General features: G+C 40.1%; 1 protein-coding gene across 2 annotated transcripts in view; it reads right to left on the reverse strand.

Moving 5' to 3' along the window:
• Positions 1-13,019: 13,019 nt before the first annotated feature.
• vps50 (VPS50 EARP/GARPII complex subunit) overlaps positions 13,020-16,446 on the reverse strand; it is a 143,308-nt gene continuing 139,881 nt past the window's right edge. For both annotated transcript variants that reach the window (XM_056249694.1, XM_056249693.1), the window contains 2 exons: positions 15,361-15,550; positions 13,020-13,229 (listed from right to left, as the gene is read on the reverse strand). In XM_056249694.1, coding sequence (XP_056105669.1) covers positions 13,110-13,229; positions 15,361-15,550 — 310 coding nt within the window. In that variant the 3' untranslated portion in view covers positions 13,020-13,109. The remainder of the gene's footprint in view (positions 13,230-15,360; positions 15,551-16,446) is intronic.

Here is a 16,446-nt window from a genome sequence, read left to right on the forward strand (position 1 = left end):
TCTGTCTTTACGGTAATTTCTCTTTTATGCGACAGAGAGTCGTGTGTTATGACGCAATCGTTAGCCTATTTTTTTTTACAAAAACTGCTTCTACGGGGCCACAACGTAAGATACAAGGTAATGGAGCATTTTATACATTGTTGTGTTTCTTTAGAAATAAATAATGGACAAATGGAGTCTTTAAACGTCTCAGATGTAAAGTTATTCGCTGTCAAAGTGACGCAAAAATGAATGGGAGTCAATGGAATGCTAACAGCAGGTGAAGGCTTGTTAGCCAATGGCGGCGCCCGGGGAGACTTCAGTTTCCGGCTGGTGGATTACCCCCTTGGCTCGCTCTAGATTCCAGGAGATTTTAGCTAATTTGCGGCATAACTAGTCGATCACGAGTGGCTCAACAGGTAGATATATAGATAAACTCATCTTCCAGGCATTTGACCGACCAGGTTGACACTTCAGTGAGAAATCGGGGGTGTGGTGTGTGAGCGTGTGAAACCAATCAAATGTGTGTGTCTCACGGCCAATGCCTGAGAGTTGGCAGCTCTGATTTGACCCTCAAACACTGTAGTTGTAGCTGAGACTGGAAGAGTTTGGTTCATGTAGTTCATGTCGAGAAGATGCTGTTTTCAGTGCTGAGAATCCACTTTGCAGCAATTCAAAAGGATGAGGACTCGGGCTGGAATTAATACGGAAAAACCGACACTATCGTTCCCGTTTGTATCTCTGAGTATCAAATGCTGAGGAAGCATTTCGTTTCCGACACGCGCTGTAAGTGGTCGACCAATCACAACAGACTGGCCGACTGACCAATCAGAGCAGAGTAGTCTCTCTGAAAGGAGGGGCTGAATCTTCTAGAACCGTTTTCAGAAATGAGGTGAGGTGCAATGTATATTATGAGAAAAATAAAGTGTTTTTTTTTATCTTGAGTGCGTGTGAACCTGTTGTAGGAGACCTCTAAAACAACATTAGGAACCTTTAAAATAGCATAATAGCACTTTACATTTGATAGTTTTATGCCTGACCGGCCCTAAATATGACAGACATATCAAATATGTGGCCTTTCTGTAGTCAGTGGGAACATTTATGGGGAATATAATTGAATTTAACCGCAAGATAAGTCTTACAATGTTATTTTAATCTACGGGAGGTTCAAAATGTTATCTGAATGTTAAGATCAAATTGGTCTAATACAATATTTATTATCCGATTGATAATTAGGGTAAAAAAAAAAAAATTATGAATACCTGAAATTCTGATTGTATTTTTCATCTTGGGTCACAACATGAAATTAGTTGATTTGATTTGAGTATAAAGGTTTTGCACTGTGTAAATGTCTCACATTTCATTCTGAAAATCATTTTTCATTTTCTATTAATCCAGAGATGACATTCTACTGATGTTGTTGTTTTGTTCAGCAATTTCAATCGGATATATACTTATGAAATTGGTTTCTGCGGTCTCTCTTTTTTTTAGTCCTTAGTGTATTGTTGTTTGAACAAGCACCAATATATAATTTGCATTCAACACAAAAACTGCTGATGTCATCACGCACCATTGTGAGATTAATATTTAGTCTTGTCGGGGGAAGTGGAACATAACCGCACGCATAACATGACAATCGTGAGCGTTTGATTCTGCGTTTCTCCAGGCGTTTGCATCTCTTTCATCTCTTTGTGCTGAAGACAATGACAGCGGATTCATATTCATCACAAACACTACTGATTGTATCATGACATAATAACTGGGCAATCTGTGAGCTTTATGGGATATATGAAAGAGAATCACTCAGTACAGCTGTATGAACACAGATATAGGCCTACAATTATCATTGGGAATAAATGATTTCCATAAATTGTGCTTAAGCTATTTGTGCAATACCCAGTCTGCTGCTTCAAGAGGATTCAAGTATCGTACAGTTTTGCATTGAAATGATTATCTGTTTCTTTCTCATGATAATAAATAATTGTCAGTATGAAATCTGGACACAAATTAGTGCTATTAAGATAATACGATAATGACCTGCCCTAATAGAGTTCAGTAGATTATCTGGAATGTTTCTTAAAAAAAGCACAATCTCAATTGATTTTAAGGGGAGTAACATTTCCGAAACATGCTTGAAGCGGTTGACCAATCACAACACAGTGGTTCAGCTGACCAATCAGAGCACATTGTGCTTTTCAGAAGGAGGGGCTTCATAGAGACGGGAACTAAACAGAGCGTTACTGACAGACTGGGAAGAGAGGAGCTGCAACAATGGAGAATATATGAAAAATAGTGTTTTTTGAACAATCAAGCATGAAACCCTGTTCTAGAAGAACACAAACACAACATCAATAAAAGGGCATTACAGGTCCTGGTCCAAGTAAATGTATCTTGATTTAGGAATGTTTATTAACTGACAAAAATACGGAGGAATAATATGTATATTTTGCAGTGCACTTCTGAATGGCATTTTCTTTTCCCTAAATCTTGCCATTAATAATGATGTTTGTGTCAAGGATTAAACTGGATTCTGGCTCTAAGGCAAAGCTGGTAATTTGTGTTTACTGAGTCTTTATTTTGAGTCTTTATCTTATTTAGATTAATGTGGCCTTAACCAGGCTAATTCTCAGTCTGTTCTGTAAATAGGATTTGTAAATGATATCCAAAAGAGTTGGAAAGAGTTAGTTTACACTGGTTACCTCTGGTATCTCTGCCTTGAGTGTTTAGATGTGAGTCAACTTTCAGCCTGAGGCATGATGGGAAGATCTGCTCGATAAAGAGTGACAGATTCATTAAAAACAACCAGTTGGGTAACACACACACACACTCTCTCTCTCTCTCTAAAACACACACACACACACACACACTCTCTCTCTCTCTCTCTCAAACACACACATGCACACTCTCTCTCTCTCAAACACACACACACACTCTCTCTCTCAAAACACACACTCTCTCTCAAACACACACACGCACTCTCTCTCTCAAACACACACACACACACACACACACACACACTCTCTCTCTCTCTCTCAAGTGCGCACACACACAAACACACACACACACACACACTCTCTCTCTTTCGATCTCTCTCTCTCTCTCACACACACACACACACACACACACACACACACACTGCTGTAGATGTTACTAAGAAAGACAAACAGTGAAAATGAATATATTTGATCAAATGTGTGTGTTAAATTTCCATTTTTTCTGGATGATGAATCTCTTGACAGCACAGAAAGCGCTGGCTGTCGGGTCTCTGCATTCATAATGCTTAGTAGAGCGTTTTGTGAAGTATCAATTATCACCCACGTCTACTTCTATTAATATGCAAGCAAAATGGAAACAATGGCTAAGTCGGAGTTTGAGAAGAAACTAATAGCTTTTTTTCCAAAACATTCTCCTGTGCCATTATCAAGTACAGTGATTTTCTAAAGGCAGACTCCATTATGACTGCAGGATTTACAAACTCAGAGAAAGTTCCTCAGGCCTGAAAGGCAGTGTTTTATATGATTTTTTTTTTTTTAAATAAAAGTGCAACAAAGACATGCCGTGGACAATAAAATGCAACTAAATGTTGGTGAATGATAGATTCCAGATTTAGAGAACATAAGTGTTGATAGATAGACATTCACGTTAAGGAGGATTTCGTGTAAATTGATAAGAACATTAGCATAAAGGGAGTGTAATGGTTTGAATTGGGAATTGTAAGAGATGATCAGTGTGCTGTGTGTATATTACTGTTTACCGTTTAAAAAGTTTGTGTTCACTGTGAAATGTTTTGAAAAGTAATTGATCCTATTATTTGCCCAGGATCCATTAAATTGATCGAAAATGATTTTCTGTTATTTTAAATTAAGCTCAAAATAAAAGAAAATTTTAAATGTTGCCTTGGCAATAAATGGAAATAAGTTTAATTTGAAGCACTAAAATAACTGGAAATAAATAAAAAACTAAAGCTAAACTAAAACCAAAACCGAAATAAAAATAAATAAACTAGCAGATTTTAAACAAAATAATAATAAAATGACAAAAGCACATAACGAAATGACAACAAATGTGCCTTTTATACAATTATAATAAAACTAAAATAACACTGCTGAAAATAAGGCCATCACAGGGAAAAAAATATGATAAAATATATAGAATTAGAAAACAGTTATTTCAAACACAAACAGTAATATTAAATTATAATATTATTTACTTTTTTACTTTTAGACTTTTAACTGCATTTTAAATGCTACATTGGTAAACAATTTCTTAAAAGCAAATAATGATTCTGTAATCTGTATTAATTACTCATTTCATGCCCAAAAACGTAATAGAGACATCAGTAACACTGGCCTTCATTCATAGTATTTCTAAAAAAAAAAAAAAAAAAAAAAAAAAAAAAAAAAAAAAATTAAATAGCGTATTTATGTTGCTTCTACATTCATTTGGAGATTCATTGAGTAATGAGGTATTACAATATACATAATTTTGATCACTTGACAGCATACTGTGTATATGTCATGTATGATGATGATAAATTGAGTTGAAATGATGCAACAGCTGAGATCTGTCCGAGGTCTAGAGCTCTCTCTGATCTCTGATGAGTTGAATAGTAGAAGTCGGCTTAAACTCGTGCTCTTTCATCACGTCTACTGGGAACACAAACCATCGCCTGCATCGGCTTTGATGAAAACCATTAAGCAGAAAAAAAAAAGCACGATCTTGAGTACTGGAAAAATCCCACAAAACCTGACCTTTATTTTCCTCCCTGTCAGCCGCCTCTTTCCTTCAGCAGAGGCCCCTGTGTAAGAAAGCACACGCAGGACAGTGGGAAAGGAGGAATAGCCGATGGGTGGGGAAGGAAACACACAAACGGTAAATGTCTTGGCCGTGGCCCTGGAGAAAATCCAAGTGACCTCTCGCTCAGAGGTCAGCGCTTCATTCCCGAGAGCCTCGTTCAGACACGCATGCGACCTCGGATCATGCCAGCACATTTGACGGGAAAAAGCCACATGTAATCAAACATAGTTATCATCAGAGAGAGCTTGTTTTCAAGAAGTGAAGATCCAGGGTCAGGGTTTGTAGCGTCAGCTGTCTGGCAGGACATGCGTGTCTGTTACGCTCATCAGAGGATCACCAAACACAACACACACTGAACCTTCACTGACCACAGCAGACATATACTGCTCAACTTTGACAAATGACCTCTGAACTCTGGTCATCATGTCAGACATTTTATAGAAATAAATAAACTGTATTATGAATTAGTTTTTTTTTTAGCCATGTCAGAAATGAAACGGCTCAGGTCATTTTTTCTTCCAAATTGAATTCATTTTACCACAAAAAACAACATACATAAAAAACAACATACATCCATCCGTCCGTCCATCCATCCGTCCGTCCGTCCATCCATCCATCCGTCCGTCCATCCGTCCGTCCGTCCGTCCGTCCGTCCATCCATCCATCCCTCCGTCCGTCCGTCCGTCCGTCCGTCCGTCCGTCCGTCCGTCCATCCATCCATCCCTCCGTCCGTCCGTCCGTCCGTCCGTCCATCCGTCCATCCGTCCATCCATCCGTCCGTCTGTCCGTCCATCCATCCATCCATCCATCCATCCATCCGTCCATCCGTCCAAACAAAACCCCACAGTTCTCCTTTCATGGAATGACTCATGTAATTTCTTTTCAACTAAGGCTACAAATCATTCTGAAGACAACAACTAAAAAACAACATCCACAAAAAACAACAACATAAAAAACAACATCCGTCCATCCGTCCATCCATCCATCCATCCATCCATCCATCCATCCATCCGTCCATCCATCCGTCCGTCCATCCATCCATCCATCCATCCATCCATCCGTCCATCCATCCGTCCGTCCGTCCATCCATCCATCCGTCCGTCCATCCGTCCGTCCGTCCGTCCATCCGTGCATCCATCCGTCCATCCGTCCGTCCATCCGTCCGTCCATCCATCCGTCCGTCCGTCCGTCCATCCGTCCGTCCATCCATCTGTCCGTCCGTCCGTCCATCCATCCATCCGTCCGTCCGTCCATCCGTGCATCCGTCCGTCCATCCATCCGTGCATCCATCCATCCGTCCATCCATCCGTGCATCCATCCATCCGTCCGTCCGTCCATCCATCCGTGCATCCATCCATCCGTCCATCCATCCATCCATCCATCCGTCCGTATGTCCGTCCATCCATCCGTCCATCCATCCATCCATCCGTCCGTATGTCCGTCCATCCATCCGTCCGTATGTCCATCCGTCCATCCATCCGTCCATCCATCCATCCATCCATCCGTGCATCCATCCATCCGTCCGTGCATCCATCCATCCATCCGTCCATCCATCCATCCATCCGTCCGTATGTCCGTCCATCCATCCGTCCGTATGTCCATCCGTCCATCCATCCATCCATCCATCCGTGCATCCATCCATCCATCCATCCATCCGTGCATCCATCCATCCGTCCGTGCATCCATCCATCCATCCGTGCATCCATCCATCCGTCCGTATGTCCATCCATCCATCCATCCATCCATCCGTGCATCCATCCATCCGTCCATCCATCCATCCATCCATCCGTGCATCCATCCATCCGTCCGTGCATCCATCCATCCGTCCGTCCATCCATCCATCCATCCGTCCGTATGTCCGTCCATCCATCCGTCCGTATGTCCATCCGTCCATCCATCCATCCATCCATCCGTGCATCCATCCATCCATCCGTGCATCCATCCATCCATCCGTGCATCCATCCATCCGTCTGTCCATCCATCCATCCGTCCGTCCGTATGTCCGTCCATCCATCCGTCCGTATGTCTGTCCATCCATCCGTCCGTATGTCCATCCGTCCATCCATCCGTCCATCCATCCATCCGTCCGTCCGTCCGTCCATCCATCCATCCGTCCATCCATCCATCTGTCCGTCCGTCCGTCCGTCCGTCCATCCATCCATCCATCCATCCGTCCATCCATCCATCCATCCGTCCATCCATCCATCTGTCCATCCATCCGTCCATATGTCCGTCCGTCCATCCATCCATCCATCCATCCATCCGTCCGTCCGTCCATCCATCCATCTGTCCATCCGTCCGTCCATCCATCCATCCATCCATCCATCCATCCATCCATCCATCCGTCCATCCATCCATCCATGCATCCATCCATCCGTCCATCGATGCTTCCCTCCATCCGTCCATCCATCCATCCGTCCATCCATCCATCTGTCCATCTGTCCATCCATCCATCCGTCCATTCATCCGTCCATCCATGCATCCATCCATCCATCCGGCCATCCATCCGTCCGTCCGTCCATCCATCCGTCCGTCCATCCGTCCGTCCATCCGTCCGTCCATCCGTCCATCCGTCCATCCATCCATCCATCTGTCCATCCATCCGTCCGTCCATGCATCCATCCATTCATCCGTCCGTCCGTCCATCCATCCATCCATCCGTCCATCCATCCATCCATCCATCCATCCATCCATCCATCCATCCATCCGTCCGTCCATCCATCTGTCCATCCATCCGTCCATCCATCCATCCATCCAAACAAACCCCCAAAGTTCTCCTTTCATGGAATGACTCATGTAATTTCTTTTCAACTAAGGCTACAAATCATTCTGAAGACATATCCAAAAGTATGCTGGATCCAAACGGCATTGATCTCGCAAGGAAGACTGCTGGCTGTGAGAGTTGCTACTCTCTGACATTACACAGCTCAGACTTTATGAAGCAGAACAATCACATCCATTCCTTCAACCTCATAAAGCTTAAGCCTCACAGTATGATCAGAATAATACTGTCTTAATAAAAAGCTAAACACATAATTAAATCTTAAACGGGGATAAATGGGCACAAAGATGTCTGTAAAACAGTATGTATTTCAATCAAATGCCCTTTGAAATGGAAGTAACAGCAATCAAATCCGTTTCCAAAACCATCAGATATTTCTTATTTTATATGAATCTCCATGTAAACAAAGGTTTTGCTGCTCTTTCAGATCTATCGACCAGCCACTTTTTTCCCCACAGACAGTCCAATTAAAGACAGCGCTGAATCAATAACACAAACTGAAATGCACATTCAACCGGCCATCTCATGTTATGCTCAAGGTCTGACTTCAAGACATCGCTGGTTACCTGCAAAACTGGTAGATCTGACATTGCTCAAAATATTGAGCTGTCCTTGCAGGCTGCATGAACCGTTTAATGTTTAGAGGCAGATTTATTACAGCGTCCTGCATAGTCATCATAAAAATGCATAAGACTCATGATTAATGATATTAAATAAGTCTGCATGTCAAAACAACCTTCCCTGCATGCATCGGCAAATCAATAACCCGAAAAGTTCAACTTTCTACAAAGTTTCTTTATGATGGTTCCATAAAGAACCTCTAACATCGACGGAACCTACATTACGCAAAAGGTTCGTTATAGTGGGAAAAAAGGTTCTTGGATTATTAAAACATTCTTTACACAGAATTTGTTTCTTTTTCTTTTTAAGAAAGGTTCTTTGTGGAACCAACTTTTGGAACCTTTATTTTGAAAAGTGTGCAGATCAGGGTTATTATACAGTTAACTAAAACTAAGGCCATAAACATTTCTGTTACTTAAAATATAATAAACATTGACTGAAATATAAAACCATAGTATAATAACTCTTTTTTTTCCAGGATGTGAGTTTATCTAGGAAGTGAACATTGTCATGTAAACCAACTGACTGACCCATAAAAGTGTAAAAACAAGCGGCGGATCTGTCTATAGCCCATAATCCCACTACCGTGGCGAGATGAGGGGTGTTGTCAGGGCAACCCGCGCAGAGCCTTCAGGGCGCTCGCTGCTCATATTTCTCAGCGCACTTTGTTTACTGAGAAGGAAGAAAAATCATGTCTCACTATACCCGTGCAAGTAAGAATATAGCTTTTGCCGTGGGACCAAGAAGATTCAATAAGTCCTGCCATGGATTCCCAGGCCGCTAGTGTTCGCATAAGCGATCACAGTGTATATAACTGAATCTGTCACCACAGATGTCTCAATACAGCAAAGAGTCTCAGCGCAGAACCACTAGAGCTGATATGACCATCATGAAAATGTCACTGTTAATAATGGAGTCACTCTATGCTATGAAATCGTTCACAAAGTCATATGAGATTGGGTTCAACGCTATGAAGCCGTACATCTGTAAAGGTCAATTAGGAAAAACAAGACAAGAAAAAAATGACAAGGCTTGTTAATTAGTCCACGTGACTTTAACATGGACATGTGCGATAATTAATATTAAGCTTGTTGATCCGTACTGATTGTCTTGTTTTTCCTCAATTAACCTTTCCAGCATTGCACAAGTATAGACAGGTTTGAAATGATCAGAGCACTGCAGTTAACTATTATAATGAACTAAAGTCGGCATGACAGAAGTTATGATAGTCTTTTCTTCAATATTGTGATGTATATACGAGTTAAACGGCTTCTCGGACAAAAATACAATGTAGGGCTGGACTTGATTTTGTCCATGGGGAATTGATTGGATGGATGTGGTTTGCTATTGGTGGATCTCATGTGAGTATCAATAATCCATTAAAAAATAAGACGACTTCATGGTGGCTTTAAACTACTTTTTTTTTTTTTTTTTTGGAGTGTGTTCGAAAACATTACAAGTCCTCTGACTTCAGACCTTTTCTGCTCCTTCAGTCATTCAGGAACTGATTCTTCTGAATCAGTGAAACACGTCATTTCAACATGGCGAAATACACTGAGGGCCCGAACCATACATCATTAAATCATTTTTTTTTATAGAAAACTATTATAAATGTACACTAATCAGATGACTCTTCACAAAAACACTTTCTTAAAGGGATAGTTCACCCAAAAATTATAATTCTGTCATCATTTACTCACCCTCACGTCGTTCCAAACCGTAAGACTTTCGTTCATATTTGGAACACAAATGAAAATATATTTTAATAAAATCTGAGCCAGTTCTGTCCCTCCATTGACAACTACGCAACTACCACTGATGCTTCAAAAAGTTCATATAGAGATTGTAAAACTAATCAAAAACTAGTAAAAATTTTCTGAAGAGAATCGATCGCTTTATACAGAATGGTTCTAAGAACTTTTAACATCCATGAAACATTTCCATTGCATAAAAGCTCCTTTATAGTGAAAATATAGTGGAATGTAGTGGATAACTTTGTGATAGATGGTGGCTTCAATTCTGTGGAAAACCTCAGCGCTTTCAGTGGGCACAGATTCCGTCATAAATCAGCATTTTTGACAGCTGTTGGGTCACATTTAACCAGTTAAATTTATCGTAGAAGTGTGTCCAAATGTCTTGGCAATCCCATTTATGCTTTTAAGCGTCCTGTGTGTGTAATAGTGCATGCCGAAATAAGGCGTTGAGAAGTACATCGGCACTAAAGAAAGGAAAATCACATACACTTTCAAAACAAGCCAAATCAGTACCCTTTATAAGCATATTATATATTAAATTAGCTGGTAAAATAAAAATATCCAAAGCGTTTGTAGCAAGGTTTCACATTTTAATATGGTGATGTACACAAAAATAGATGGTGTTGAGAGAGAGTATATAAACAAGCATTGAAGCATAGCTATCTAAAATAAACAAGCGTGAAACAGTCAGCTTTGATCAGGAGCACAAGTGTGTGTGTGGTGTGATCCGAGCAGGTTCACGGAGGAGGAATCGCAACACACCACGACACTAATGAAACGCTCTGGAATTCAGCCAGAACACCGTGATAAATCTCCTCTGATAAAACCACACCAAGTCCAAACTCTGTTTTAAGTAAACCGCATACTCACAATATGACATTAATTAAAAGAGACGGCTTTGCATAAATGTGTTCGAGTCTATTCCGTAAATGCGAGCTCATGCGTCAGATACAACTATATTTGCAATTCCTGCGCTTGCAAGGCAGAAAAAAGTTTTTAGGTAAAATTAGGTTTTAGAAGTTGATTTTGGCAGCTATTAATGCATAAATATATGCAAGCAAGAAGACCAATTATGATTTAGTATATATAGATATTAAAAAGATTAATTGTAATTTTTTATATACAAATGTAATGGTGATGTCCTTGCAATTGGTCCATGCAGAACCTGACGCAGGCAATCACGCCGATACAGGGGGGGTTTGGAATCAATTTTTTTTAATATGGTTTATTTTCTAAAATGTTTACATCATGAAATCGCCAAATTAGTGTTATTAGATGATTGAAAGCTATTTTTGATGATCTGAGCAAAGAGCACCTTCAAAACTTGTTTGATATTTGTATATAACGAGCAAGATTTTATTTAATTCTGATAAATAAAAAAAGTATATATATATATATATATATACACACACAGGTGAAACTCGAAAAATTTGAATATCGTGCAAAAGTTAATTTATTTCAGTGTTTCAACTTAAAAGGTGAAACTAATTATTATATAGACTCATTACATGCAAAGTGAGATATTTCAAGCCTTTATTTGTTATAATTTTGATGATTATGGCTTACACCTTTTCACAATATTCTAATTTTGAATTTGGGGTTTTCATAAGCTGTAAGCCATAATCATCAAAATTATAACAAATAAAGGCTTAAAACATCTCACTTTGCATGTAATGAGTCTATATAATATATTAGTTTCAGCTGTATATATATATATATATATGTAAACAAAAAAACTAAAACAACACCAAAAAAGTTGAAATCATCTTGCAATTTGACTTAATAAATGCACTATCAATAAGTGTTTACAGTTGACAGGAGAAATTCTCGGGCGCTGTATCTCCATACTTCAGTGAATGATAAACTGCACGGTTATGAAGGTGTGAGAGAGGATGTTCTCTCAGGTGGTCCTCTGATGTTTTAGAACACAATGGTTTCCAGACGGCCCCCCTGGCGGCTATTAAGAAACCATAAAAATGCCTCCTACACACGATGAGTCACGGCCAAATCAATACTCCCCATCCCAAGCAGGATATTTCAAGTGCAGCACAACAGGAGGAGGAGAGGACGATTCATTAGAGCTAAAGCTTTGCTTCCTATGGAGGATTAAAGTGAACTGCACAGCGCATGGGAAAAGACATACCTGAAGGGTAATATGTCATTGTGAAAAGATGTTAAATAATAATAATAATCTCTGGATTTAAAATGTGTGCAGATAAGCTCTAACTGTTGATCATTTAGTGTCTACTAGCTGCTCTAAATACAGTCCAGCAGGTTTCTTTTTCTTCTGCTCACTGTGGGCTACGGGAAAACTTTTCTGTACCTTTAATGTGAGGATTCAGCACACTTCAGCAAACTGGGAAGTTTTCATACCACAGAAACGGTTGAAACAGAATTCTGAAGTATCATTATTCACATGATAAGAATGTTAGCGTATTTATTGTACAACCTTGCCTTTAACTTGGTACAGATGAATATTATTATTACACAATTTAGTTACCACAAACAAAACACATCTCAGTGAGACATTCATAATCCGAAATAAATAGTTCATCACTTTCTAACAGGAAGGTTTCAGGTGTGTTTTTTTAGAGTCTCTTCCTCCAGTTATTACTATTAACATACAAGTAATCACATTCTTGCACACGTGTTTCAGGAAAATGACAACAATACTAATACGTCTCTGGGATCTGGTATAAGTGTCATAAATTATAAAATCGATACCTAAGAAATAAGCTGAGGTGTTTGTGTAACAGGGTGAGGCCAGTGACGTACAGCTAGCAAAATGAGCGACAGTGGCCTGTCAAAACAAGACAAGAGATGCACATGCATTGTGTGTAAAATAACAGACGGAGCCTCAGTGTGTTAGAGGACGCCTCGGTATCATTTTAAAAAGCCTCATGCTACAGAACCAGAGAATTCCTCAAAAAGGGAAATATGGTTGTTTCGCCACATCTGTGTTTAACTGACTGTTTGATTCATTCATGTTGTGATTCAAGTGATACTGATAACACTTTCATTACCCATTATCCTTTACAACCCTTTAAATGACCGCTTCGTATGTAGTCAGAGCCCGTCCTGCTTACGATAATAGATACTGGATGAGCAACAGTGTAGGTGTTTGTGATTTTCGAGACGAATCTGTTGAATTTGGCGGGTAGTTGGGTGGCGTTTATTTATCTTTTCGGCCGATCAATGTCATCGATCGCTGCGAGGAGTTTCTGTCGTGCTTTCTTGTTGATGTGGGACCCGAGGCAGACGGTGACCAGGTTAGTCAGCTGCTTCATAGAGTACTCCTACAAAACAAACTCATGATGAATCTCTACTGGAGACGCCTTTCACAACAATACATCTTTTTTTTATTTTTTTATGAGAAATTAAATCTAGCCTTGCACAACATGTTTGTAATGTAGGCAGCCTTTGTCCTGGGATTTAAAAGGGAATAATTTAGCGCTGCATCATATATAAAATATTCACACAGGTTGTGATGGAGATATTTAATTATATTAGTTATAAGAGCGATGTTTTAAAAGCATCTCTGATTCGGTGCCAGACATGGTGCCAGCGTTGGCAAGTTAGATGCATTTCCGTGAGTGTAACTACTGTACGTTTCAATGAATCAATTCAAAACGATGATTCATTTGCATAATCAGATTTCAAAAGGTTCACTTATAGCAAAAGATATACATGGAAACATCAATATATTGTTATATCGGTACATAATTGAATTAATATTTGTCATTAAATTTGAAATATAAAAATGTACTAAATATAAATATTTAAATATTAAATATAAAACTAAATAAGATGAATACAGCTAAAGCAGTGCACATTCTGATAATTTGTCACTGACAACATTTTTTTATATGTATATATAACTAATATTTAATTTATATATATATATATATATACATATATATATATATATATATATGTGTGTGTGCATGTATGTTTATACACTCACCGGCCACTTTATTAGGTACCCCATGCTAGTAACGGGTTGGACCCCCTTTTGCCTTCAGAACTGCCTCAATTCTTCGTGGCATATATTCAACAAGGTGCTGGAAGCATTCCTCAGGGAGTTTGGTCCATATTGACATGATGGCATCACACAGTTGCCGCAGATTTGTCGGCTGGACATCCATGATGCGAATCTCCCGTTCCACCACATCCCAAAGATGCTCTATTGGATTGAGATCTGGTGACTGTGGAGGCCATTTTAGTACAGTGAACTCATTGTCATGTTCAAGAAAACCAATTTGAAATGATTCGAGCTTTGTGCCATGGTGCATTATCCTGCTGGAAGTAGCCATCAGAGGATGGGTACATGGTGGCCATAAAGGGATGGACATGGTCAGAAACAATGCTCAGGTAGGCCGTGGCATTTAAACGATGCCCAATTGGCACTAAGGGGCCTAAAGTGTGCCAGGAAAACATCCCCCACACCATTACACCACCACCACCAGCCTGCTCAGTGGTAACAAGGCATGATGGATCCATGTTCTCATTCTGTTTACGCCAAATTCTGACTCTACCATCTGAACGTCTCAACAGAAATCGAGACTCATCAGACCAGGCAACATTTTTCCAGTCTTCAACTGTCCAATTTTGGTGAGCTCTTGCAAATTGTAGCCTCTTTTTCCTATTTGTAGTGGAGATGAGTGGTACCCGGTGGGGTCTTCTGCTGTTGTAGCCCATCCGCCTCAAAGTTCGACGTACTGTGCGTTCAGAGATGCTCTTCTGCCCACCTTGGTTGTAACGAGTGGTTATTTCAGTCACTGTTGCCCTTCTATCAGCTCGAACCAGTCTGGCCATTCTCCTCTGACCTCTGGCATCAACAAGGCATTTCCGCCCACAGAACTGCCGCTCACTGGATGTTTTTTCTTTTTCGGACCATTCTCTGTAAACCCTAGAGATGGTTGTGCGTGAAAATCCCAGTAGATTAGCAGTTTCTGAAATACTCAGACCAGCCCTTCTGGCACCAACAATCATGCCACGTTCAAAGTCACTCAAATCACCTTTCTTCCCCATACTGATGCTCGGTTTGAACTGCAGGAGATTGTCTTGACCATGTCTACATGCCTAAATGCACTGAGTTGCCGCCATGTGATTGGCTGCTTAGAAATTAAGTGTTAACGAGCAGTTGGACAGGTGTACCTAATAAAGTGGCCGGTGAGTGTATATATATATATACACGCACATTTATAACTATATACATTATATAGTATATATATATTTATATATATATAAAACATTGATTTTATTAATACTGATATTGATTTTTACTTGTTTTACTTATTTTGATGGTAAAAAAACTTTTAGTAATTTTAAAGCAAAAATATTCTAGATATAGTAGATATATATATAAAATATTGAACCCCTTTCTGACATTTTCAGAACATGCCAACATGGTGTCACCTGTCTTACCCTGTGGTTCTTGATGAACTGCTCCATGTCGTTCTCAGTTAGGTAGTATGCTTTAATGTAGGTCTCTACAAACTCCTTGTCTGGAATTGGTCTGAGGTCGGTGAGCTTCTCCAGCTTCATCAGGAACTGCTGGAAGTCCAGCTGCATCAGTGCACGTCCTTCATTACTGCATTTCTTCACATTAGCATAGCTGGCAGACAGAGAGCAGAGGTGAGTGAGGCTCAGACAGATACAGAACATTCATTAACTCTTGACAGTTTATGCTACATTCATTGTAGAGAGAGTCCGCTAGAGCAAGGTTAAGGTTAAGTGTCTCGCGAGCGAGCACAGCGGTGCTTGTAACTCTCCAATTTACAGGTAACCTTATTTCCTACGACTGATCGAACCTGGAACTTTGGTAACCGGCCGCTAGGCCACCATAATGTAAATAGGAATACATCAATAAATATATAAATAAATTGATCGATCGTCTTCCAGAGAGCAGTGCAACTTGATAACTGACATCACCGTTTCTTTTTCTAGGTGCCCTTCTGGATTTATGTTAAAAATGTTAAAATATAGGGGTTCATACTCAACATAAAATAATAAATCATCATAGATGTTCCACATACATTATTTTCAGCAATAATATTGACAGACCGTGGGAAACTGAACTCATCCTTGACTGGTAAGTGAGACCAAAAGCTGAGGGCCACTTTTGGACAAATTTGTCATTTGTTCAGTTTGCCGCCTTTTCATTTGTACAGCTTGTGGGTCTCGGTCTCAACACCGTTGATTTACAGTGTAGCTGCAGCCATGCCGAGTTCACTGCTGTTGACACCCGTGTTTGCTTTTAGTCTGACAACGGTGTAATTACTTTCTGTGAGGCGAAAGATACTGCCGGGCCTATTGAGTATATCCAGTCTGCCAACATATCCCCGTGTTTTCCTGCCTCTTTCCTTCTTCCTGTCACGTTCTGGTTGATTTGGAATGCAACTCGGCACGGAACTGGCGGAGGAGTCTAATTGCAAAAAGAGCTGCCAAAATGGACCAATAAGCTGGATGAAAACAAAGAATATTCATACTGGTTGCAAAGTGTTTTTCATG

Source organism: Rhinichthys klamathensis, unplaced genomic scaffold (assembly GCF_029890125.1).
Source record: "Rhinichthys klamathensis goyatoka isolate OS25496 unplaced genomic scaffold, OSU_Roscu_1.1 h1tg000060l_1, whole genome shotgun sequence".
Lineage (NCBI taxonomy): Eukaryota > Metazoa > Chordata > Actinopteri > Cypriniformes > Leuciscidae > Rhinichthys > Rhinichthys klamathensis.